The sequence below is a fragment of the Prinia subflava genome, chromosome 3, assembly GCF_021018805.1.
Source record: "Prinia subflava isolate CZ2003 ecotype Zambia chromosome 3, Cam_Psub_1.2, whole genome shotgun sequence".
In the NCBI taxonomy this organism is placed as follows: Eukaryota; Metazoa; Chordata; class Aves; order Passeriformes; family Cisticolidae; genus Prinia; species Prinia subflava.
Window position 1 is genome coordinate 20996230 of NC_086249.1, and position 26866 is coordinate 21023095.

Consider the following 26866-nt stretch of genomic DNA (forward strand, 5'->3'; position numbering starts at 1 on the left):
AGCTTCTTATCTCTTGCAGCAGAAATAAAGTCTATTTATTGATGAGGGACTGCAAGGCTGGAGATAGGGCTCTGGTGGCAGCTAATGCCACCCCACACATCCTTCCGTGAGGAAGACCAGCCTCTGAATTTATCATTAAATCTGGGGCTTTCTCTGAAGCTCACTCTTTGTAATACCATAGAATCATAGAACAGGGTGGGTTGGAAGGCACCTTTAAGATCATCTTGCTTCAACCCCCTGCCAGGTGGGGACACCTTCCACTGCACCAGGTTGCTCCAAATCCCATGGCATCTTGGCCATAAATATTTTCAGGGCATGGGGCATCCACATCTTCTCTGGGCAGCCTGTATTAGTGCCTCACCACCCCCACCATAACAAATTTCTTATATAACAAATATCTAACCTAAACCCATCCTCATTCTGTTTAAGGATGACGTAAATCTTCTAAGCACTGCTGACAACTGTCTGCTTGTTTCATTACTACCCCATCCTTGGGACCACAGGGTTTCTGGTATTGATGAGCATACATTTTGGAGCACGAACAAACAGCCAATGGATCAATGTTTGCTGGGACAAACTTGCTGAGATGAAAGATTGGCTTCATTTGTTAAACTTTAATGATCGACCTGCCTGGCAAAGCCAAGAATGCAATAACTCCCATTTCTCTCGGCAAGTTTAGCTATTGGGTAATTACACTTTAAGCTCAATGAACATTGTTTCTTTAAAAGCATTTCCTTGCCACTCAGTTAAAAGTACCTGTAATTAAACCTCAGAGGAACACATCACAGATTTAAGGTCTCAGGTTTGAATGACAGTTTCCCGCAGCAGCCTCTCGTGGAGATGCCGACTCCTGGAGTCAGCATTTGTATGTCCTTTGGGGAAACTGGGCAATGAGAGGAGACTGCAGCCTAAACAGAGCAGCTATTAAAGCAGGAAAAGATGCATATGTCATCTCGTCTGAGATACATACCATGCTTGGTTACCATGGCAATGGACATTATAGGTAGCTTCGAGGGAGGGAAAGAGTGATTAGTGGACAGATAAGGGGGAAGACTAAGCTGTGCCCTCTCTAGTCAGAGTATTTACATTAAGATTACAAGAAGTAGGATCTAGATATTAGACAGTAGGTGTTTGCATTCTTGTCCTAATCTAACTTTAAAAGTATCAGTGACAAGGGCATCCCTTGCTTCCCTCAGCAGGCAATTCCACCAGATGAAAGATTTTCACAGTATCTGGCCTCCTGTTGTCTTTATTTCCCACTCTGTAGTGCTTAATCTTCTCAACTGACAAGCTGAAGTGTGCCAAATCAATATTTTCTTTTGAAACTTGGCTGTTCAAAGGCTAACTTCATTGAGTAATGATTCTGTGCTTTGGGCTAAAATCTTGCTTCGAAGGCTTCAGTGCACAGGTGAATTTTTATTTTCAAATTAAAAGAAAAAAATCATCATCATTTTAGCTGAGACCAGAGAAAAGTAGAAGAATAGAAAAAGATGCTGCCTTTTATTGGGACAGGAATCACTTTGGTCCTTTAGCCTGGTTTTTGAACAAAATGATGCCTGTGCAGTCTTTTGCCTAGCATTTAAACCTCAACATTTTTAAGCACGTTAGCCATTATTACCCACTTTCAGAAAATGGTCTTTGCCACTCTCTGGGGGTAGGAAGTTCGTACAAGCTTCATTAATATCATCAACCAGGGAAAAGAAGAATTCAAGGCAAATTAAAGGAGAATTAAATGCAAATTAATCTATCTTAATGGGTCCCTTAATGGAAAGGCAATTTTTAATTCATCCTGCAAGGCAGCAGCCAACTAATTAGACTGAAAATACCTACTGGTCCACCAGCCAGTACTCAGGGCCCTACCAGCATTGGCTGTAGGTTGCCCTTTCCTGACCAAGACTGTAGGAGACACTTGGGAGAACTGCAGGATGCAAATGTTCATGGGACCAGGAAACCGAGTTTCATTGCTCATGCAGCAAGACAAGTATGTCAACAGCTTTCTCCAACAACAGCATTTAAAAAATAAAATCACCTACATCTCTATTGTTTCCCTTTTTTCCACCATACATGTTGCTGCAGGGCTTGTTTCAGCAATGGACTTGTACCCACACATTTAACAAAGGCCGTGGCTGTTTAGTGAAATCTGTGATCCCCTGTCGATGTGAAGTCAATGGAGCTTTAGCAAATTCAAAATATTATGTGAGTTTAAGACCTTTCTAGGATGAAAGCTGGACTTTGGAGTCTTGAAGCAAAGAGCTCCAAAGGTCTCTTCCAGACTAAAGGTTTAAGTTTGGATCTTAAGATCTGTGTCCGTAGTCTGTATGCATGGAACACAGCTCTTACCTTATTCCTCCTTGGTTCTTACCTTGTCAGTGTAAATTAGTCTTATTTTACAGACCAGAATTATAGGGAATTTTCAAGACTCTGTTTTTTTCTGGATAAAGGACTCATGCAGCAATGTCACCTTTGGGGATGAGATGCATCCAAAGCATCTTGCAGTATCAAGTAGGGTGCAATTCCCTGAATGCACCACTCAGACTCTTTCTGTGTGGATTGGTGGATTAAATATGGGCCAGGCAGTCTGGCTTCGATTTCAAAGATTTCCACCTTCTCAAAGGAATTCTGATTCTATCCATTTTATATGGGAAATAGAGACAAAGAAACCTCTGAGCATTTAGGATCTAAAGACATGGAACTGAGCAAAAATCCCAACAGGGAGTTAGAGAGATGCAAACACTCCTTCAATTTACAGTTAAAGGTTGATTTCTTGGTACCAAATTGAAGCAATTAGAAAAAACTGAGAAGAAAAACAAAATACAAAAATCCCCGTGCTTTCTTTCTTTCCTTCCTTGTGTGAGCTTATGAACCTTCATGACTCCAGGTAGCACTCGACATAGCTGAGGATGTGACCTTTCAGTAGCAGAATGAGCTCAATCTACCAATACTGTTGCAGAAAAAAGGTCTTAAAAGCATCACAGGGTTTTTCCACTTGTTGGCCCCAGAGCTTAACCATGGATCATAGTAGAAAAACCTCAGGATACATTGATTTGAAGCAAGCAAACCTAAATATTTATTAATTGAAGAGCTAAGTATTGACTTCATGTCAAAGTGAAGTAAATAACTGCAATGACAGTCTCAACATTTATAAAAAAGAAACAAAAACTCCAGTGAGCAACTTGCTAAGAAACAACCACCCACTTCCAGGAGCAGCTAATACAAACAGATGGACAGAAGCCCACACTTCTCTTGGGTGGACTATTTAGGCTCCACAATACCTGAAAAGAAGATGCTTGGCCCCAGTGTGGGAATAAAACTATCATAAGGGCCCAAGCCTCCTCCATTGTCTAAGAAAAAGAGAGAAATGTGGTGCAAGGGCATGCAGTGACAGGACAAGAGGGAATGGTTTTAAACTGAGAGAAGGTTGGTTTAGAATAGATATTAGGAAGAAAATCTTTAGTGGTGAGGAACTGGCACAGTTTGCCCAGAGAAGCAGTGACTGTCCCATGACTGAAAGTGTTGGGAGAGGGAGAGGGAGAGGGAGAGGGAGAGGGAGAGGGAGAGGGAGAGGGAGAGGGAGAGGGAGAGGGAGAGGGAGAGGGAGAGGGAGAGGGAGAGGGAGAGGGAGAGGGAGAGGGAGAGGGAGAGGGAGAGGGAGAGGGAGAGGGAGAGGGAGAGGGAGAGGGAGAGGGAGAGGGAGAGGGAGAGGGAGAGGGAGAGGGAGAGGGCTGACCTGCCTTTCTGATACTGAATTTAAATCAAAATGCATAAAAGGTCTCCTCATCTCAAGGGAGTTGAAATCCATAGACCCCACAAGCCAAAACACTGTCAAATCCATCAGGCTATGAAGCAGCTGAGGTGAGGGAACAGCAAGGGACAGGGGATAAACAGTGAGGAAGAGGGTCTCTCCTGTACCTCTTGGTCAAGCTGAGTCACCAGGCACTAAGGGGAGCAAAATTCATGAGGCCAGGGAGGAGGAAAGAGTAAGAGGAACCTTGACCCTTGCCAACAGCCATGGAGATTCCACCAAGAGGAGCTGGCTTCTGCCTCTTTCCCCAGATCTGTATATTTTTCCTACTGGCTCTCAATCAATACAGATACAATCAACATGGTGAGCAAAGAGGTGACAGTTTTCCACACCAGTCCATTGGTCGATACAGCAAATTGACTGCAGTTAATTACTGATGAGAGGCTCACATCCACAGGACATGGTCCAGTGGCTAAGGGGGAGGATGGACCTTCAGAAAAAGCTGTATTTTTGGCCAAGGCTGTATACACTAGCGTGTATCCAAGATTGCCACGCTCCTCTGAATGAAATAAAAAACACAGCTGCAAGTGGTTGTTTGTTTAAGTAGTACTTGTTACAGGAGTTCAAAAAAATCTTTGCTTCTAATTCTGCATTACTACAGGACTCCCACAAGGATGGGAAACATTCCCAGAGCAGACAGGTAGACCTGCCTGTTTCATATTTTCCCACTGGGAACTGGTGATGTTGTTTGCTGCTGTTGTCATCAGTGTTTTGTTTAAACTTCTTGCAATAACTGAACTCTTTCAGGAGTAATTCTGCTGGCAGCTGCTGTGGGTTCTTCCTTCTGAGAAATCACATCAATGGTAGTCGAGCTTGGACAGCTTCCTAAGCCATTTCTTCCTCCTCCATCACAAAGGAGAGTTTATGAGCAATCCCTTGCACGGCAGCAAGGGAAGGCTTCCTCCTCTGCAGGAGTGTTCTCACGTGGGGGAGAAGATCAGAGCTGGGGATTGCCAGCCACTGATCTGGCTGTGTGGGTTTTCCCAACAGTTTGGTGCATGAAAAACCTCCTTTCCTGGGATTGCATAAGAGGAAGGGAAATGAGATCTCAGGGAGGGACTCGGAGATCATAGGGCAAAACTCCAACTTGAGCTCTTCTTACTAATGTAAGTTTATGTCATCCCCATTCTCACTTTGACTTATTTTCCCTGACACATCTATTAGGATTCATTCAGGAGAAAGTCAGAGTGACTCAGACATCTTTCCTTTAGCTTAAGAATTCTCTGTATTGTAACAAGTCCAACCAGCCATGAGACATTATCAGACATTGAGAAACACAGAACTGAGCTGGTGTCTTCCGAGAACAGAAGATCTGAGGGAAGCTCAGCATGGTCCTGGGAGAACCTAACTGGGAGAAGATGTCCTATAGTTCCCAGACCTGCTAGGGTCTCTGCACCAGCAGTACGGAAGGGCTATTTGGAGAGAGAAAACTGAAGTTCCATTTTCATTTTTCACCCTTGCCTGGTGTCCCAGGCAGTGAATTGTTTGAGACAGAAGGGGAAATCTGTCCAAACACAGCATGGCTGGTTTTGCGTGGGAAGGTTCAGTCCATGGGACTACACAGTTCTGGGGAAAACCTGTTTTATCTTTACAAAAATATACTCTCACGTGGCAAAGAAATAGAAATAGTGTTGGTGGGAAACACGACCTTAAGACTAAATGTCATCTAAAAATGGTGTTATCATGACAGTTAACTCTTTGGTCTGCTGAAGTGTGCTGGAGGGCCACAAAGATGCTCAGAAGGCTGGAGCACCTCTGCTGTGGAGACAGGCTGAGGGAGCTGGGCTTGCTCAACCTGGAGAAGACTCCAAGGAGACCTTAGAGCACTTCCCAGTGCCTGAAGGGGCTACAAGAGAGTTGGAGAGGGACTTTTGACAAGGACTTGTAGTAATAGGACAAGGGGAATGGCTTCCCACTGTCTGACAAGGAGCAGGTTTAGACTAGAATTTAGGAAGAAATTGTCGTGAGGCTGGTGAGACACTGATACAGTTGTTTGAAGAAGCTAAGAATCAGATGGATGCATAACTAATTTTGTGTTAGCATCACATCAGGTCTAATTCCTATGCCCAGATCACCCAGAACTGCTAGCCCTCTCCTTGTCATGACTTTGGTCAACTACATCAAACTCGGCAACTTTTATATATACATATTTTATATATGTGTATATATATATATACTGTGTACATACATATACTATATTAACATATATGTGATATATAGATATTATATATTAGCTGGATCTCAGCCAAAGATTTAATTCCCAATTTCTTCACCTTTGAACTAGCATTTTGCTTTACTGAGGCCAATTTTGACATGGCAAAGGCCTAGAATGAGGCATGGAAAAAATGAACAAAATGAAAAATTAAACAAAAGTTTCCAGCTTAACACTTCCCCTACTCAGAGCTATAAGAACTGAACAGTGTAAAGACCCTACTGAATGGATCCTTACAAGAGACTGCTCATGTCCGGAGATATCACCGTGACATTTACATGGAAAATCACAGTCCAGACTAGGGGGTTTTCCCATGGTTTTCCCCAGAAAGCATTTGGCTCAGCTGAGTCCTGAGCACACATTTCCTCTCTCTGGCTCCCTGGGGCTGCTCCCTGGCAGAGCTCTGGCAGTCTGATGGTGATTCCCGAAAAGCATCTCCTGAGACAGGGGAAGAGTGAGCACACATCCTGGATAAGCCACACTCGGAAATGCAGAGGGTGGAAAGGAACAACTGTGACATCTTCCTGGTGCCCCCAGTACCTCCTGCCTCGAGCCTCAGCCCCTCTGACCAGAGCTGTGTTTGCTGGGCAGGGGGATCACCCAGCAAATCTGCATGCGGTGATGTTCTTGGAGAAAGCGGCTGAGCAGAACAAAAACAAACCAAAGCCTTTTCACCACTTTTTCATCACAAAGAGATGCTAAATAAAATCTCAGCACCAGGCTTGCTTGAAGGTTGTGATCCGAGCAAACCCTGATCATTGACATGGGGCAAGTGGGCATTTCAGTGCTGCTAAAAGTAAACAAGAAGCCTGATTGTACTTTCTTAACCTAAATTTTTTTAGAAACAAGCAACCACACACCTTGAGACCTGGCACAGGCCAGTAATACACAAGGGGTGCAAGACACTGAATATGAGAAGCTGCAGCCAGCCACGGGGTGTGTCCTCTGTGCCTCATGGACCCTTGCAGTCCCTTTTGCCTTTTCCAATGTCATTGGCACCATGACATGAGGCACTTGACACCTTGAGATAAGCTCAGGGTTTGAGCCTGGTGCTAAAAATGCCAGGGTTGTGGGTTCAATCCCTGTATGGGCAACTCACCTTAGCACTGGTCTTGATGATCCTTGTGAGTTCCTTCCAACTCAGAACATTCCATGAATCTGTGTCTTCTGATAGTCTTTCCAGTACCACCATCATGACTAAAGCCATCGCTGGGCCACCACATCTAATAGCCAAGAAATTCTGATGCAGGGCTGCTCATTCACAGCCTCAGGCACTGCCTATCCTCCAGTGATGAGGTTCAGACTCTCTGTTCCCTATACTGTGGATTAATATCTGGGGGTTTGTTTATTTTTTTTCTTTATTCTCCTTCAAGTGTTGCACCATACAATTTGTAAGCCCAAGCCTCCTGCCTGCTGGCACTGCTCAGATGTTGGTGCTGCCTCGTCCTACCTGCACCTTGGGGTGCTGGAGCTGACCTCGGCACTAAATGCCTGGAAACTGAATGAAGGCAGTGTTCAGGAATAAAAATCACGTCTGCAAACACAGCCCTGCAGAGGTCAGCGCTGCAAACAAGGTTATGCTGAAAGGGCAGCTCCGGTGTGATCCCCAAAAAGCAAAGGAACGATGAGGAATTTTAGCCGGGGGGGGATGCAGAGCAGCAGGAAGGGGGACTCTGTGTGTGTGCGCAAAGCCGGCTCGACACCTCCCCCCGCCTTTTCCCCTGTTAGGGGGGGTCTGCCAGCTCACGAGTGGCACAGTCTAGCGCAAGTCCTGCCTCCTTCCTCCTCCTCCTTCTCCTCCTCCTCCCAGATGTTCCCTTGTGTGCAGCCATCTGTTGAGCTCCCTCCTCCCTCCTCCTGCGGGGAAGGGGGCAGCCAGCTTGCCCGGCCAGCTGCACGCCTTGGACGGGAAGGAGGAGGGAGAAGGAGCAGAGGAGAAGGGGACAGCCGGCCCCAAGCCCTGCTGCTGCCGCTGCCGGCTCCCGGCGGCGCCTGCTCCCGCCGTGGGAACCGACCCCGGCCCCGGTGAGCCCCTCCCTCTGCCCCCACCCCCTCGCTGACCCCCGCGCCCCCTCCCTGACCCCCACCCCTTCCTTGCGCCCTCCATCCCCTCCCTGGCCCCTGCATACCCTCTCTGCACGCCCCTCCAAACTTCCCCGGGTGTGCAGAACCCGTGGGGCTCATTTTTGGGGCTCGTTTTGGAGGCTGTACCGCGATGGGCTGAGCCCTCCGTCCCTGCCGCCTCCCGGGAACGCTCAGCGCCATCCCGGGGGTGGCTCCTGGGAGCCCTCCCCAGCCTCAGAGCGCGGAAACTTTTTGGTGTGATGACTTTTTCCTCGCGAGGGGGCTCAGCGGCCGGGGGTACAGGGTAGGGGGGAGGACAGAGGTCTCGGGTGGGGGCAGACTACTTTTTCCCCCACCTCTGGTTTTTCCAGAGAGACAACTTTGGGATGAGGTGGGTGCGTACGAGCCCCCAGCCTGGCTCCCCTCCCGGGATGAGGAGGCTCCAGCTGGAATCTTGTCTCTTCTCCTTCCCCCAGTGGAATGGTGGTTTGTAGAGTTCTCGGGATTGCCACGGCTGCAGAGTAATCCGAGCAGCAGCTGGAGGCTCCGCACCGCCTCCCGTGCCCGGCTTCGGAGCTTTGATTTCACACAGGGCTCCCTGTCTCCCCTCCTCTCCCTCCTCCTCCTCCTTTCCCTCCTCCTCCTCCTCCTCCTCTCCGGGCCCTCCCCTCAACTCTCGGGAGCGAAAAGAGGCTTTTTGGTGGGTTTCTGGTGCTGGGAGGCTCGCAGGGTTTTGCAGCTTATTCAAGGTAAGGAGAGAAAGCAGAAGGAAAGGAAAGCTTAGAGGGCTCGGCTGGACGAGGTGAAGAAGCTGGAAGGTGCAGAGGGAGGGGGTCCATTCCCCCCGGGTTGCATTGATAAAGGCATGGCAAAAGCATTCCTGCCTGGGAATTTCCCATCTCTAAGTGGATCAAGCTGACGGGGAAGGTGTGTTTGGGAAGGGGGGAGAGGAAGCTGAGCAAGATTTATTCATTCTCTCATTGAAAAAAAAAAAAAAGAATGAAAGAAGCTGCTGGGTGTGACTTCTGGAGCAGGAGGTCAGAAAGCCCAGGGTTGCCCTGATAGTGCACACACCCTGTAAACTTTTAAGCAGCTCCCAGGAAACTTGTTATTAATGCTGCAGTCATTAAAAGGCGCAGCCCACGGCAGATTTATTAGCTCAGTAAACCACAACACGTGCCAAGCTCTCTGGAAACAAAAGGGTCTGTCAACTTCACTCCTCTTGCTTGGGATTGGGGAAGGCTGGGAGCAGAGCGGTGGCGACGGAGCCGGTGGCTTTTGTCGCGGGGCAGTGGCATCGCCTCCGTGAGCTCCAGCACGGCTCGTGGATGCAATTCCGTGGCGGCGAAGGCATTGGAGCCCGGCTGTGAGGAAAGCACAGCGAGCCCTGCCGAGCTCACGGCGCTCGCCGCGGCAGCGGGACGAGCAGCCCCCGGTCTCCCGAAGGGAAAGCGTTCCCCTGTGCGTGCCGTGGTGGATCAGCCGCCCTTCGCCTGAATAACAGCATTCACTGAAGTTACAGTGGGAAACTTGTCCGGGCGGACGCTGTGCCGCTGCTGTGCAGAGCAGCCGTGCCGGTCGCCGGCGTTGCGCTGCAATATCGCGCTGATCGCCGCTCCAAAGCCCGGCCGGCGGCAGCTGGCTGGTGCAGCCCTGGGGAGCGGGGCCAACACCGGGGAAAGGCAGGGTTGGACCGCCTCGCCGACCTCTCCGGGAGTAAGAAGCACGCTGGATGTGTTGGATGCTGAAAGGACGGGAGGAAGCTGGCACGTCCCTGGGAGGATTTGCAGGCTGAACTTGGCTGGGGGCTGGCTGTCGGCAGCCAGGCGCTCGCAGGCAAAGCGGGTCAGTGTGTGCCGTCGCCCCGGTGCGGGGCACAGCTCTGGTCCCGTCGTGACCCAGGGGAGCCGGTGCCAGCCCCTGTCCTGGAGAGGACGTGGGAGGTGCCTGCTCACAGGCGGGCTATAAAGGGCCCGAGGAGGAGCGGCCGCTGCTCTCCTCCGGAGGCGGTGGATGCGGGGTGAGCGGTGTGTGGCACTGGGGCACGCAGGAGCCTGGGTGGCAGCACTCGGCCGGATCCTCCCTTGCGGCATCCCGGGGCAGGGCAGGCGGTGCTGGTTTGTGAATGAATTTGAGCAGCTGCTGTCAGAGGCAGTAACAAGATGCCTGGAGGGAGCGAGGACGTGACAGACATCCCAGGGGACATGAATTTCTGATGACAAGCTGGACTGGCAGGAAAGGCTGCAGGGTTGGGGTGAGGGTCTCCCGAACCCCTATTCTTTACAACTAAGTGCAAGGAATAAACCAGCATCGAATAGATGAGAGCAAATTGGGAGAAAAGGGGGGAAAAAAAATCAAAAGTTTTTAGGGTTTTTTGTGGATTTTTTTTTTTAAATATAGGGAAAAGCATCCTGTGCTCCCCCATCCACGCAGTGAGCAGCAGTGTGTGTCACCCCTGTGCAAGACTGAGCTGGGAATAGAAGGTGAGCCACCGTCTTCCGGAGGTTTAGAGTTTTCCCTCCATCCCTAACTGCCTTTTTTTTTTTTTTTTTTTTAATCTATCCTCTTTCAGTCTCTCCTCCTTCCTCCTCCTTCTCCTTTTTTGTTAGCTGGTTGGTGGGGAGAAGCAGAGTCTGGAGGGTGGGATGAGACAAGGCATCCTTGTCCGGCAGCCCTCCTGACCCCTGGCAGCCCCGGGCTCTGCACGGTAGCCGCAGCGCTGGCCGCCTGGGCAGGCTATCAAAAGAAACTTCCGAACACGGAGATGCTGAGGGCTGGGAAGAGATAAAGGCTGGCTTGAGCAAGCTGTTTCTTGTCTTAGAACTTGGCACCTGGACCTCTCGAAGCAAATGTATGAACGGCTCAGCCATTCATTACAAGGAAATATTGATATTATAATTTTTATTGCAATTTTTAATTTTTTTTTTTAATTTCCTGGGAGTTTCTATTGTATTCATGGTGTGCAGCAGGGGGGAAGGAAATATGTGCTCTGGGAATCGCCCCAGCCTTCCCTTCTTCTTGCAGACACTGCAAGAGATTAAACCATCCTGGCTGCCTGAGCATGGGACATTCCTGAGTTGCATTAACCAGGCTGGAAATCTCCTGTCAGAGCAGCAGCAAACTGGAAAAAAGCACTTTATCTTCACCATAGCAGACAGCGGGCCATGTGCTGTGTGTAATGTCTGAGTGCCAGTGTCTGCAGGGTTTCTCTTCCTTCCCCTTTCTCCCTTCCTGATTCTTTTTTACAGTCTGTGTCTCTGTGATGGTGACTCCTCTCCTTTCCCCTGATTCTTGCCAGCAGCTCAAACCCAGGGGTGGGGACAGAAATCACAGAATGATTTGGGTCGGACCTTAAAGATCATCCAGTTTCAACACCCTGGCAATGGGCAGGGAACTTTCCACTAGACCAGCTCATTTAAAGCCCTGTCCAACCTGACCTTGAACACTTTCAGGGATGGGGACTATGTTTTCAAGGAAGTTTTTTTTCTTTGAATAAGATAGTCCTCCTCAGGAAAAATTGAGATTCCAACTCCTATTGTGACTGGTGGGTCAAACCACATGTGTTTCCTCAACCCTACCATGTCTGAGGTGACACATGTGCATGGGGCTTGTGTCACTTGTCTCCAAGTGGGGCAGGACATGTCCCTGACCCCAAAAGTGCCTGTTTTCCTCCCATCCTTGAGAACAATATGTCTGTAGCAGTTGGCATGGTGAGGCCAAACTTTACCGAGCAGGATGGGGGAGATCCTTTCTCCAAATTTTCCTTTAATCCTGCTGCAAAAGTTCGGTTTGTATCTGTTCAGGACCAAACCTTTTGCAAGTGATCTCCAGTTCAAAGAATTGTAGGATCACAGAGAAACTGAACCTGGCCAGTCTCACCCATCCCTTTCCCTCTCTCCTGGCCTGGCTGCCCATTTTGCAGAGGGCAAAGCAGGGTTGCTCTCCCTGGAGTGTCCAGGAAGGCAGGAGCTGGACATGGTGCCCAAGGACAGTGGTAACATTTGGCTGGATGAGTTATGGCAGTGGCAGTGTTGGCTGGGGACTTCTGTGTGGGGCGAGACCCACAGGCCTTGTGCCCCCTTCCTCGTTAAACTGGTGGGAATTAAACCTGGGGATGGTACCCACATCCCCACACAGGAGTAAACACCTCTTGGACCCCATGCTAGTCATCCCTAAAGTGTCAAGAGGGAAACTGAGGCACTTAAATGGGGACTCAGGGTAGCATTGGTGATGAGAAATTGGTCCTGCTGGGGAAGTGGCTCTCCCAACCCACTTCAGATTCTCCAAAATCCTCCACCAGGCAAGAGGGACTGGAGAATCCGGGGCCAAGGAGGGGAGGAAATGAGCTGAGGAGATACCACACATCATGGGGGCAATGAAGCATCATCTGCAGTGGGAATCATGGGGATGACACACTACTTGTAAACCCATTATCAGCTCTACCTACACCCCTTCCCCTCCCCAAATCTCCACTTTCCAAACCCTGTAGGAGACTCACTGGGTCTAGTAAATGTCTTATATGTGTCACAGGGGTGGGGGCAGCTCCTGAAGCCCCAGCTGATGCTCTACCGAGCAGTTTCACTGGCATTCATTGTTCACAGCATCACTTTGCAAGAATTATTGGAGAGGAGGAGCAAAGAAAGGCCATGAGGGGAATGAGATGGGAGCCTCCAGCTGTGCTGTTTGCAACAATAATGGCCAGGATTGTATTTATTATCTCCTCAGTGGAGGGTCTGCAGCTGCACACTGAGAGCCACAGACGGCAAAGGGGCCCGCAGACTATTGTGCATGGAAAAAACCCCAACCACAAAAATAAATAAAAAGCCCACAAAGAGTCCCTGGGCCAGCTGGATCAGTGCCAAGGGGCACCCAGCTTTACTCCCAGTCTCCTCATTTTGCCCTTCCTCACTAAAGTCAGCAGCACCGCAGGGCTGTTAGGAGAAGGGAGATTGGCAGCTGCTGCCTTTCAGAGAGCTAAAGCTGCATGAGGTCCTCTTGAAATCCTTCTGCCAGGGCTGAAGGTGTTGCCCAGACGGGTTGAATTTCTTTTCCCTCTGCTTTCTCATGATTTTTTCCAGTGCTGGCTGCACCATGACGAAGGCATGCTGTTGGAGGCAGTACTTGGAGCTGATCTGCAGCCACTCCTGTTGTAATGGATTTGATTCTCTTAGAGGTCTTTTCCAACCTTAATAATTCTATGATTCAGGGAGAAAGAGCTGGAATATCATTAGAGATACAGGATGATGAGGCTGTGATGAGTTGTTGGCTCCTGGTGGGATGTGTCTCACAAGGAAGAGGAGAGGCATCACCCTGGGATGTATCACCTTCTCCTCCCTCCTCTCTCTTGTTTCCTTCCCCCTGCCTAGCTCATCTTCTCTGGGGGAACCCATCTGTGTCTACCCATGCAGCATGGTCTCTCTGCCACTCAGCACAGCCCTCTGGGGTGATTGGAAGCAATCAGGGATGTGGGGTACATTCATAGGCATCATGCCTTTCCCTCATTGACCAGGGAGCTGCTGGTGGGTCCTTGCAACCTGCACTTCCCCAGCATGCAACATCACACATCCCAGGGATGTGCATGGCATGTGGCATTTCCCAGCTGGGCACAGTGACGGGGCTGATCAGCTCTTCTAACAGCTAAACCCAAGATGTATATCCATTGTGGGTAGGAGGTTTCCTCTCCCCATGCTGCACCTCTTAGCATTCCTCGCTGGCATGTGGTGTTCATCCTGGAGTGCATTCCTCTGGAATTATATCATGTCTCTGGGGGCTGGAGTGCAGCAAAAAAGTTTCATCATAGCAGGAGCCAGCGCAGGAACTGTCTGGGGTTGGCTGTCAGGTGTGCGTGGCCAGGGGCTGAGGCTCCCAGAGAAGCTTGCTGGGATCATTTTCACTTTCAATAGTTGACTAGTTAGGGAAGAAGGAGAGTTTAATCCTCTCAGGGTTACTGCTGTGATTTGGGTAAAGCCTGGGCACTCTCAGGCTCCCTTTGTGCCTCGCAGTGGGTTCTTGGCACTGCAGGTGATGGGGCAGGTAGCTTCACCAGGTCCTTCTACAGCAAAATGCACTAGGAGTGGCATAAAACTCTGTGTAAACCTCTCCTCTGGCTATGAAGCACCATGTTTAAGGGCTGGTCTGTTCCCGAGTTTGTGCCAAAATAACAGAGGCCTCCCATTCTGGGACATGTCGCTATGATAAAAATTCTATTCGGGCTGAGTTTGAGATGGTTAAGAAAATATTTGTGTTCCTGGCAGAGATGAAGTCTCTCTTATACTCAGTGAGAGCCAGGATACTGAGGCCTCCTGCCCCTGGAAATGCTCACAGTTAATAAGCAGACCATGGAGGATGAGGAATAGGAGTTGTTAGGGGTAAAAGAATTCAGGGTGGTCATGCTAGAAGTGATTCTAGAGCAGGAGAAAGTCCTGAGCTTTTACATCCCATGCAGGCACCTGTTTGACTGATTCCATGCATCCCGGGCTGCTGGGAACCAGTTGGGGCTGCCAAAGCTCCCAGTTTGAGTGGTTCTGCAGCTGGAATAGCCAGGAGGCAATGGTGGGGCTGGGATGCTCACATCCTGTCTGCTCCCAGAAAACCCTGTGAATCCCTCCTGGTGCTACACCACGCCAACACCTGCCTTCCCCTGCCCCCAGCCACTCAGGAGGCCTTGCAAACCATTTCCTTTTGGGAATGCCCCCTCTGGGCACAAGAATAGCTTGACTTGAGGCTGGAGAGCAAAATTGCTTTCAAAAGCCACAGGAGACTAATTCCTCCACCTGGAAATAAACTGCTATTAAGCTGACAGCTTTCTGGGCTGAGCAGAGAAGTGGGAATTTTGTGCAAATCCCGATGTGTGGTGATTCAGTTCCCAATTTTCCTGTGCTGCACGTGGCACCAACATTTTCCCACTTGAGGAAAAATTCCCTGGCGTTGGACTGTTCTTTCTCACAAAAGGCATCTTTTCAAGACACAAAGCTTTTAGTGTGGCAGAAATCGTATTTCAGCCACGTATGTAAATGAGCTGGAAGTTACTGTATGGGCTGGCAAACCTGCCTGCACATGTTTTCCTTTTGTCAGATCCTAAAATACACCACCCTGCACCTCGATATCCTCCTCCAGGGGGAATGAGAGATGCCTGAGGGAGAAGATTGCACAAGTGGAATAAACTACTAGCTGTTTAAGCACTAGGATGATAAATTATCTATGTTCTCTTGCAAGGCAGATGGGAATTGTGACATCGAGAGTTGTAACAAAGTTTATTTTAATAGGTCTTTCCATTTCTTTATTAAATAAGGGATTTTCTTTGTACATTAAAAAAAATAGAGCAGAGACTTTCAGCCAGGCAAGCATTTCAGTGTCTTTTCCCAAGTAATAAAGAATAGGATGAGAGGAAACAGCTTCAAGGTGCACTAGGGGATGTTTATATTGCAAATTAGGGAAAATTTCTTCACCGAAAGGGTTGTCAAGCATTGGAACATGCTGCCCAGAGAAGTGCTTGAGTCACCATCCCTGGAGATACTTAAAGGATGTGCAGATGTGGCACTTGGGGACATGGTTTAGTGGTGGGTTTGGCAGTACTGGGTCAACAGCTGGATTCAATGGTCAAGGTCTTTCACAACCTAAATGATTCTATATTTGAAAAGAGCCATAGTGTGGAGCTGTAGGATTTGGAGGTGCTGAGTTCTCTCTAGATCAATCCCACACGTCTTCTATGCAGCCTGTGTGGTGGGTTGAGGGGCTGCTTGGCTTTACCTTTAGGGTTGTGAAATGCTTTTGATGTATTTGATGCTTAATTTAGCTTTCCCTTTGCTAATCTTATCTATCCTATCCCCTGTAACATCTACAAAAATCTCCCTAAAGGATGGAGAACATAGTTGGATGCTGGAAAGTCATTGCAGTTTTGGCTCAGCAGTTTCTGTCCAGAGAGGAGAAAAGCAAATGGAAATTACCAAGATGGAAAAATGTGGAATGGTATCTTGTTTTTTGTTCTTTGCCTCTTCTGACTGTCCACAACTTTTATTCCATGGTTTGGTGAGATTCAAGTCTTGCGAAGACAGACTTGATGCAGAGCAGTGGGGTTCTTGTCCAGATTAGGAAGCAGCATCTTGTCTCTGTTTATGCAGTTTCTCCACTCCTCACTGGTTTCCACTTCAGCATCAAGCTGTTGACTTTAACTCTTTGGGTGTGACGGTCCAGCCAATTCCTTATCCACGGAGCCATCCAACCATCAAATCCATGTTTCTCCGTAGAGATTAAGATGTTGTGTGGATCAGTGTCAAATGCCTTGCACAAGTCCAGGTAGATAGTGTCAGTCGCTCTTCCCTCGTCCACCCACACTGTAACTGTGTCATAGAAAGCCCTGGAATCTGTCCAGCAGGATGTGCCCTTAGTGAAGTCATGTTGGCTATCACCAACCACCTCCTTATTTTCTGTGTGCCTTAGCAAAGTTTCCATGAGGACCTGCTCCATGATCTTGCCAGGCAAAATAATTAAAGCATAAAGGAATTCACTGTGAAATATTTTGTTTTTTTCTTTTTGCATTCCTTGCATTTCATTATGATTTTTCCCAGGGAGCAGGAGCACAGAGCAAAAAGTGTTCAGGCACCTGCAGGATGTATTTTTACTCCTGTTCAAGCCCTTGGTGTCTCCTTAAATCAAACCATAAGGGCTAAAGTCATCACCCCAGTGGCTGAGCTTCCCCTCACCCTAACGCTTCCATGCACTGGTGAGGGAAATAGGGTCGCAAATTGCTGTCTTTATATCCTATTGGAAAATTGGGGATAGCTCTGCTGTTCTAAGCAGCTTTGCAAGTCCCACAGATAAAACCATCACTGTGAAGTGAAGGGTGATAACAAATCCCCTAAAAGTGACTTGTGCAATGTCACCTGTTGGAGGCCTCCATGAAATCATGTGGAGTTTGGAAGAGCCAAAGGACTGATTCTCATCCTGCTGTCACTGACACCTAAACTAACTCCACTGAACTCTCTCAAACCCATCTAACAAATGCAGGATCAAACATATAAACCAGATAGTTCTTGGACTCCCATCAGCTCTCCTCTCCCTAAACCCCAGAAGTCTCTAACACTGAGTATAAACCAGGACTGTTTGCAAAGTCTTTCCCCCCAAATCAGCAAACAACAAAATGTAACAAGCAGGTCAGAAAACGCTCTTCCCACTTACACCAACTTTTTTTTTTTTTTTTTGTGAGGTTTAATAATAATTATCAAGAGCTCTTTGCAGCATTTGTGTGGGGAACCCTTCTGCAGGAAGAGCCGGTCTGAAGCAGGCGAAGCAAAAGCCTGAATGACCTTTACTTTCAATAGATTCACACAAAAAACAACAACAAAAAAAAAGAGTAACCTTGTCAGCAGCAGTCTCTTTATTATGGGAGGGGTGAGTGTCTGCAGCAAGGGTTTAATGGTCTCTGGCTGCAGGCTGGTTTGAGCTAGTTTTGCTGCCTGCTCAAATTGGCGTAAGGGATCTGGAGACCCGACCGCGATTGCATCTGTGGCGTCATTTGGGCTCGGCCGGGAGAGTCCACATTGGAAAAGTGTAGCTGCTGCTAGTGCTGCACTTTAGTCAGTAATTATTCCAATTTTACAGAATAATTAATGGGTGGAGAAGGGGGAGAAAGGTCTCTTATGCAATTTTGTTGTCAAGAAGCAACTCTGGATCACTCTGGTGCTCTGGAGCTGCTGTCCCAGCTGCCACTTAGCCTCCAAGATGTTTAAAAAGAGAAAGAGCCAGAGCCAACTTTTTTTTTTTTTTCCTTTGGCCTGGAGGATTTATGGCTTCTATCATAACCTATGCACTTGTTTCACTTTCCAAGAACGTTGCTTTTCCCCTGACCCCAATTAGTGCTGGCAGCCAAGTGGGTCTGGTGAGCTTTGCTATGAAGACTTTCTTTGTTTCTTTACTTGGCTGATACAAGAGGCAGAAGACAATCTCAAAATTTTCCTCCTCAAATATTGTTGCTAATCCAACTCTTCTGTCTTTTCCTAGAACAACAACTCTATTCGGGACAGGTGGACTTCAGCTCTTCCTTTTTGCCTTTTTTCTTTGAAATTTGCTCTGTTTGCTGCTAATCCTGAATTAACATTGTCTAGAAACATGGAAATTACCATGCTCTGTCCACCATGCCTTACAGATTCATTCATATCTGATCAGGTCTAGTTGTGGGCTGCTGTGGAAAAGACAGATTATGTTTTCCACACTTCTGTGTGAGAGCTGGTAACTGTGGATGGTCACCTGAATTTGTCGGAAAACTGGCCCAGGAAAGGGGAAAGAGAAAGATCAGAGTGGTTTTTGTTGGATCAGTGAGCCAAACTGGTTTATCCAAGTGCACCTGTTTATTGGGAGGGACTAGGGTTTGGAAGATGGAGCCAAGAATGGGGTGGGAAGTAGTAACCAGGAAGACTGGGCATCCTACTCCACCATGGACAAGGGAGAGAAGGACATCTGCAGGGATGTGTATGGTCTTAGGTTGGTTTCAACCCCTTCTGCAGCAATTTCTTTCTCTTCACCCCACTGTAGAGATAACTTGGTGTTTTGGGGTTCTTTTTGCACTTCTCACCCCCGTACCTCAAGCTTCATTGGGTGAATTTGGGCCTTTAGCCCCGGCCCCAGCTGCATTTCAGACAATGCTTTGTTCAGAGGCAGGTTGAGGGAGGCTGAGGGAATGAAGAATGGGGCAGCTGTTTCCTGACTCCATCAAACAGCAAACTTTAAAACACCTCCCCTTGTATTATTTCTTTAATTGGTCATTGATTTTCTGCTGTGGGGAATTCCAGCTTGGTGGTTGCCAGGGCAACTGGAGGTAGCCTAGGTAGCATCCTCTTAATATCCGCATTCCCAAAGAGGAGGACCAGTCCCCAGGCAATGGGCTTTCATCCAGGAAGGCATGTGTCAGCTGATCTCCCTAATGACAAAAGTCTTTAAGGGAGAGGAGAAGGAGGAAATCAAGTGCAGGGAGAAGCGTGAATTTGCAACAACACCATAACAAAGCTTTCCTCTCTCCCACCTCACTCCCTGACCATCATTTGAGGCCTGGCATTCCTCTGCAATCTGCTTCTAATGTTGGGGGCTTTTTGGCTGGGAAATCTCAGTGTGAGTTTCCTGTGTGAGTCCTGCCACACAGCATTGCAATGGATGACCATAGCAGGGAGAAGGCACAAGGGCATCCGCAGGCTAAAGGAGAGATGTGAGATCTGAGGGGATGGCTGGCATCCTGCTAGGAGCTTGGTCCAGCACTGGCTCCATTAACCACCACAGGCTCTCCTTAGGGTTGTCTCAGAATATTTGCCCTGCAGAAAGGATGAGCAAGATACAAAGACCAGAGCTCTGCAGTCACTACAGGCACCTGAAATGTGGGAGAAGATATTGCACCCCCAACAGCTCCTATTGCAATCAGAGGGTATAAAAAGACGCCCTAGAGCTGCCAGATAGCCAAAACTTATCACTGGGATTTCTCCATACCTCAAGAGCCATAGAAATGAAGAGGACATGGCTAAACCAGCCCCAGGGTGGGCTGCTTTCTTCCAGTGACTTTCCCCTCACCATCCTAGATGATGGTGCTGGTGGTTTCTTGTCCATGGTGTTTCCCCAGGTGAAATTCCCCAGTGTTGCAAGAGGATAACTCCTCTTCCTTTTACAAGGGGATACCTTGGCTTCCTGCCTTTATCAACAAAGCAGCTCGTGGGCAGCAATCCAAAAGCATTTTGGTGCAGTTTCAAACACACACCACACACAGAATGTAGATGCCTGCGGTGTGTTTCTTTCCCCATCTCAAAGAGAACTATTGATTGTTCCACGCAGTGATAAAACATGCCTGTACCTGACCAAGCTCTTTGCCAGTTATCTGGCAACGCAGGAGTCTCTTTCTTGGACTGGAAGATGACCAGTACCTTTTATTTCTCTCATCTTTTAGCAGAACTATTAACCAAGTGGCATGTTAGCCTACGATGCTCCATACTGCTCCATAAAGGAGTTTCTAACTGGTACTAATAGATTGGATCCCATCTGCAAAGCAATTGCAGAGCCAGTAAGGGAGAATTTGTGGCGGTGCTGTGAGGAGGGAAGAGGCAATAGATGCTGTGTAAATACTCCAGCTGAGCTTTGTGTACTGCATTTCAGCAGTGTAATGTTTTGTCTCTACTGCTGGCTGAAGTGATGGATGTTGCTGTGAGAGTCACTGTATCTGCCCACTTCTGGCAATCATTTTTGAGGCTGATCAGGAGGGAAATTCCCATGTCAAAGGGGTTCGAGCAGCTGCATATCAAAGCCCAGCACTGGTTTTCAATCCCCTCTCAATTCACAGAATCATGGAATAGCTTGGGTTGGAATAGACGCTTTAGAGGCCACCCAGTCAAACTCCCAACAATAATCAGGAACATCTTCAACTAGTCCAGATTGCTCAGAGCCTCATCCAACCTGGAACGTGAATGTTTCCAGGGATGGGGTATTTACCACCTCTCTGGGCAATCTGTGCCAGTGTTTTACCACCTCCAACATAGAGGAATTCTTCCTTACATCTAGTCTGAATCACCCTTGTTTTAATTTAAAACCATTACCCCTTGTCTGTCCTACAGGGCTTTGGATTTTGTCCTCTTACTTTAGTCCAGATGCCCCAGAAGGAGCCAATGAAGGTTTTAGCAGTGCTCAGAAAGTAAAATTTCACACTGGTGTGTCTTTGGACTTCTGGTGTATGATCCAGCTCCCACCAGAGCTGAAATAATTCTATGAGGAAACAAGCTGCACTTTTGAAGGAGAAGTAGGAGGTCCTTTTCATATAGAGACATCAAGTGGGAATTGCCATTGGGTAGAATTTGGAAGAAGAAATACCAGTAAGTTGGGCTGATACCAATGTCAGTACATCCCTGTATGTGAGATACTTAACATTTGAGGTTTTGCAGTTTTAGTTTACAAGGAGCTCCCCACTGCTGTAACTTCCCCTGGTAATAAAACATGTCAGTGTAATCCAAATGCAGCTTCATGAAAAAATAAAAATAGTAGTATTTATTTTAGGAGGGACTGCAGAAAGCACCAAGCTATGTCTGTCTGCACAGAGCCAGAGGGGATCAGCCTTGATGTCATTAGGAAAGGGATATCTGAAAAAGCGTCTGCAGAGAAGAGCTCTACCCTCTATGTCACCTCTGCACACATATGTGTTTTCTCAATAAACAGTTGAGATGGGCTGAGGATAGGGCTCCTCTCACCAATTTTCTGTTGTTTCTATAGAATAATGGACCCCAAAGTACTACAAGCCAGCCTTTAGCAAGTTGGCTAGAGTCCCAATCTCTGCTCTTTATTTACAGGAAGTCTGGGAGGCACTGCCATACAACTCACATCAGTGGTCAGGACCGTGTTTTTGCAACTTTTTTTCCCCCTTTGCACTTTTTTTTTTTGTTCATTGGCAAGAAGTCCCCAGTCAGTCTCCTGGGAATGAGAGCAGGGCCAAGAAGATGATTCTGAAAAGTGGGAGAAACTGATGGCAAATGGTGGGTGAGGGGAGATGAAGTGTGAATTTCTAGGAAATGGTCTTGGGAAGGAGCAAGGGCTGTGAGGAAGGAATCTCAGCCAGATCAAAGGGTGTGTGGGAAAGATGACATTGCAAGGAAGTTAATGGAGTGATTTTAAACAGTGGTGGGAAAGGTAAGAGACCAGGGAGGCTGAGGTGGGGATGGGAACATTCATTTAAAAGGATTTCTTTTACTTTTTTCTTATTAAATGAGCAGTTGGCAAGTGAGTGTCTGTTTATGGCCAGCAGCATAGCCAAAGACCAGTGCTGATGGATCTGCTTGTCTGGTTTGGTGAGATCTTTTGTTTCCAGCCTTCTGGAGACCTTGTTTTTGTAAGGTATGAGGAGCCATCACTCCTGACTGCAACAGGAACCAGTGAGGACAGTCCTTGCTGCCTCTGCTGGCCTGCAGGATGCTGACATGCTCCTCTGTACCCTCTCCAGAGACACAGAGCTAAAGATTCTCTTGGGTTTCTCTTGAAATCGTGCAGCTGCTGTTGCCCATTGTTGTGTGCATGAGTTGTTAGGACGTCATCTGAAGAGGTTCAGCAAAGCTGGAGGGTGCAGATCAGCTCTCTGCCTCTCTTGTGTGAGATGATGGAGAGACAGAAATGTCTTGGAGGGAGAAGGGTCAAAACCAAAGCAGTAGAGAGAGCTCCTTGCTTACTGGCATTGTTAATTGGAGAAAATACTTAATGCAATTAGCAGAGGCCCTCCAAAGACTCTATATGAAGCAAATTGTCTCTCGCCACTGTGCAGGGGGCTGGGCTCACCATGTCAAAGGCTAGGTTAGACTGAACAAGCCTTGGTTCCTCTGCTCTTGTAGGAGCTGCCACCAGGCTAAGGAGGGTTGTTTTTAGCCACCTGATACAAATCCAAACTTCTAAAATTTGCACCTGAAGTCCAAGGAAGGGAGATGTGATGTCCACGTGGGCAGTAGGGAGCTGGCCTTTTCAGCTGTTAATCCTGGATGTTGTTTTGAGGATTCTGTTGCCTGTAGGAAATCTGAATGGAATTTTGGTTTCTTGTCTCCCAGTAAGGCCTTTAGACACCTAAGGTTCTCACAGCCTTAATGATTTCTCCAACCTGTCAGTGCAGGGTCTTGAAGTCAGTGCTCCCAAATCTCACAGGGATGCCCTGACATGAAGGACCTCTGTGTGCTGAGGTTTGCCAGGTTGTGAAATGACTCAGAGTTTGAGCTGTCACTTAGCTTCTTCCATGGTCCAGTCAAAAGCATTTATGTTTGATAGATCATGCTTTAAGGCAGCCTGCTGCTCTTACAGCTCATTTCCAATTTTGTCTTGATTTGGTTATGTGTGTAAAGATTGCTGACCCATTTTTTTTTCTCCATTAAGTTCCCACTGGGGTTCATAACATGAGAGAAAAGTCTTTGGGATACCCATGCTATTCAAGGGTATGCTTAATCTCTTCCTTTGTGAAGAGATAGGACAAAAACTGCATAAGTCAAACATTCGCACATCCTTCATAAATTACAGCAATTATATCTGCTTTTCTATTGTCTTGTTTTCCAGGAGAACAATGCATTTCCTGGCCTGGTTCAATTTGCTGCTTCTCCTTCCTTGTTTTGGTACCACAAAAACCTGCTTCCCTGGCTGCCACTGTGAAGTGGAAACCTTTGGTCTCTTCGACAGCTTCAGCTTGACCAAGGTGGACTGCAGTGGAATAGGCTCACACATTGTTCCTGTCCCAATCCCTCTGGATACCTCCTACTTGGATCTATCATCAAACAAACTGGAAACAATAAATGAATCGATGCTTACTGGCCCTGGATACACCACCCTGGTGAGTCTCGACCTGAGCTACAACAAAATTGCCAAGATTTCCTCCACAACATTCTCCAGGCTTCGGTACCTGGAGTCCTTGGATCTGAGTCATAACTCTCTGGAAGTCCTTCCAGAGGACTGTTTCTCCAGTTCTCCTCTAAGTGACATAGATTTGAGCAATAACAAACTTTCAGATATAGCTATGGACATTTTTGCTTCAAAAGGTCAAGGCAAGTCCCTGAATGTGGATCTATCCAATAATATGCTCAGCACAATTACAAGGCACCATGAAAAGAGCATTCCCAACATCCAGAACTTAAATCTTTCTGGAAACAGACTAACATTTGTACCAAACCTTCAAGGCATTCCTCTCCGATATTTAAACCTTGATGGAAACCCTCTGGTTAAGGTTGAGAAAGGAGACTTCACGGGGCTGAAAGACTTGATTCATTTATCCCTCAGTGGCCTGCATGGCTTTAGAGAGTTATCTCCTGACAGCTTCAAGGAACTCCAGGCGCTCCAGGTTCTGGATTTATCTAACAATCCTAACTTGAAGTCACTGACTGCTGAAGTTATCTTTGGTCTGACCTCCCTACAAGAGCTCAATCTCTCTGGGACAGGAATATCATCCTTGCCAAAGACTTTGCTGAAATACCTGCCTTCCATCAAAAGCATCACCTTAGGGAAGGACATACAGTGTCTTAAAACTATCAAAGAAGGACAGTACCACCGGCAAATTGGGCTGACCAAAAAAGAGGTCCTCAGTTGCCATGACAGCCACGGATCCGTAGCAGCAGCACCTTATGTTTCATGATGAAAGCTGGGGAGAAGAAGGAGTGGGGCAGGGAGGGTGGGGGGCCACGGGACTTGTACAGGTGTCGGACTGAGATGGCTTGTAGTGTGCCTTTTGTAAAACTGTCAATAATTTATATATTTGTATTTGCCAACAGTTGATTGTTTGTGGATTTTATAAACTCTCAAATCTCAGCCCGCATTATCTGCAGGCTCCAGATTTTACCTCCAGTGCATTGAGGTCCTCACTCATCCCGTTGGCTCAAGAGCAGTGATGCTGGATGACACGGGGACAAGTCGCTCTGCAGGTCCCAGGGCAGAACAGTCAGTCTGGAGCAAACCATGCCTCAGACACGTTTGTAGGAGCAAAGCAATCTACATCTCTGGAGAGCACACACCAAAATCTACCAGCTCTGTAGCTGCTCGCTTACAAACCCATGCATCATCCTTCTTTTAATTATTATTCCCCAAAATGTGCCTTCTGGATGTTGCCTTCATTAGCAGCACCCTGTTTTCTGTCATGCACTTTCAGTCTTGAAGAAATATTTCCAGACGAACCTGAATACAGGGTGCACCTAATGTGCTGGGTTTTACATGTGTTTTGCATAGGTGTGCCACAAACTCTAAGTTGAGACATTTTCCCACCAATTTCCCCTTGTTTTCTCACCTTGATCCTTTTCATGTCTAATTAACTTAGGTCCAGATTTGGCAGCCTCCTGTATTTTTAACCTCAGTGAGCCATTGGTCAGAGATGATGTGCAGCAGAGGGGTCTGCTAACAGCCACATCCCACCCATGAAATAGCCTTTGATGAAGGAGGTTACAAAGGGAAGAGATCATGTAGCCTAGCTCAGAAAAAAAAACAAGAAAAAAGGAAAAGAATCCCTCCTCCCTTTCTGGGGAAGTTTGGAAGGAAACTTTGACAGGGATTCTTTCTTGATGACCTTATCAAACCAAGACGCAGTCCTAGAGGATATGAGAGTAAGTTGTTTCCAGGCTGACATTCCCCATCTGAACACAACATCTGCAGCTCATCTGGGCATATAAGTGAGGCGACTTGCTGTGCCAAAACACTTCTGAGAACGTGCCAGGGGAAGAATTAACACTGATGCCTGTGGCCTGGGAGCACTTTGCTTATCGGAGAAAAAATCTTTGGGTTTTTTCCCAGAGTTGTGGCTTTTCTTTTTCTCTCACACAGCTCCTTGGTTGCCAGTCGGATCTGATAAACTGAAATATGATGAAAAGCCTAGTCCTCAAAGTTTTACTCATATTTTTCCCTCTGTTGGTGAAATGCTGGCAAAGGGGAGCCCCCTAGACCCTCTTTTTCTCCAGTCTAGGAGGAAGTGGGAAAAGGCAGCACAACAGGACTCGGTGCCATGTGTGAAGCCTTGCTCATAGGAGCAATGGAAGTGACTGCTGATGTCCCATCCATATCTGGCATGCTCTGTCCAGGGGGATGGAGGGGGTCCTGCCCAATCTGATCTGTGGTTGGGTCTCTAAACCCAGCCCTGCATCAGGGCCACTTTCAATGTTTGATTTAGGGAGATCCATGTAAAGGTGATGCAGATATAAACTCATCTCATAACTGTCCTTGGGAGTTTTGGAAGAAGCTCAGGTTTTGTTCTCACACCCCCAGAAGTCTTGAAAAGTGGAAACCCCGTTGCCCAAAACCACTGACTCCATAAAAGTCAGAGTCAACACCTAACTTTGGATACTGAAATTTGGTACTGAAATACTCCCACATTTCCATTTATCTCCATTTCAATAATTTGTTTGGGTAGCTTAGGATGGGATTTTTACCCCTTCTTTCAGTTTTGGGGATTTTTCCCCTCTACTGAGCCTTTGCAATGTTTGACCAGCCTTCACAATCACAGGAAACACGTTGATTTTCTTAAAAAGGCAATGGGGCTGCCTATGGGCAGAGATCTGGAGGGGAACAGAAACAAACTGCAGCGCAAGACAGGGGCAGTTTGTGAGGAAAGATGTGGGGGTTTCACTGGATCTTGCCTTTTTGAGAGAATTATTTTCTGCTGGCAGAAAACGTATTATTTTTTAAAGAAAACTATTTACTTTTTTAAGCCTGTACATAGATGAAACATTACAGTTATTACCTACTGTCAAAGTTACTGTCTTTGCAGAACTGTGGTAAATTTAAAACCCAATGTGACAATCCGATTGAAGACTGCAAGATTTCCTTGTGTAATCTCACGCTAGCTGCTAGCTAAACTAGTCTTAGCAAAAGCTGGCAAATACTGTCGCTGTGATAGTCTGTTTTTTTAAAGAACCTCTGCAGCATTGTAAGGCTTTGTGATTACTCACAATATAATAAAGTGATTTGGAGGAGAATAAACCCAGATCCCCCAGATTTATTGCTTCAGTGCTGAGCGGGTGGCAGCTGTCGCTGGGTCTGAAGTGCAACACAGCTGCTCTCCTTGCTCTGCTGATCCCCACTGCCCTTGTGGGTGTTACATCTCCAAACTGGGAGCAGGATTCATCCCACAGTGCTTGGCCCACTGTGTTCTTCAGCGACGGAAAGGCTTGAGAGCTTCTCTGGTTGACTTGAAGGAAATTAGGAACACATGGCCATGAAGCAGCAGAGAGCATGGGGTGCAAATTCCCTGCTCAGGGCCTGCTCCAATGCTTGTGGAGCAAGTGGAGATCTCTTAATGGATTTGACCAATCTGGGGCATCGTCTGCTAG

At 47.5% G+C, this 26866-nt stretch overlaps 1 protein-coding gene across 7 annotated transcripts; it reads left to right on the forward strand.

Annotated features, from left to right (window-relative positions):
* Positions 1-7813: 7813 nt before the first annotated feature.
* TSKU (tsukushi, small leucine rich proteoglycan) lies at positions 7814-26516 on the forward strand. 7 transcript variants are annotated; one of them, XM_063394341.1, is made up of 3 exons: positions 7901-8039; positions 10479-10561; positions 23124-26516. In XM_063394341.1, the coding sequence occupies exon 3, from the start codon at positions 23131-23133 to the stop codon at positions 24187-24189; it is 1059 nt and encodes a 352-aa protein (XP_063250411.1). In that variant the 5' UTR covers positions 7901-8039; positions 10479-10561; positions 23124-23130; the 3' UTR covers positions 24190-26516. The 7 variants fall into 7 exon arrangements, with proteins under 7 accessions (XP_063250409.1, XP_063250411.1, XP_063250410.1 ...); XM_063394340.1 differs by lacking the exon at positions 7901-8039 and adding an exon at positions 8430-8827; XM_063394343.1 differs by lacking the exon at positions 7901-8039 and adding an exon at positions 8872-9923.
* The last annotated feature ends 350 nt before the right edge of the window (positions 26517-26866 follow it).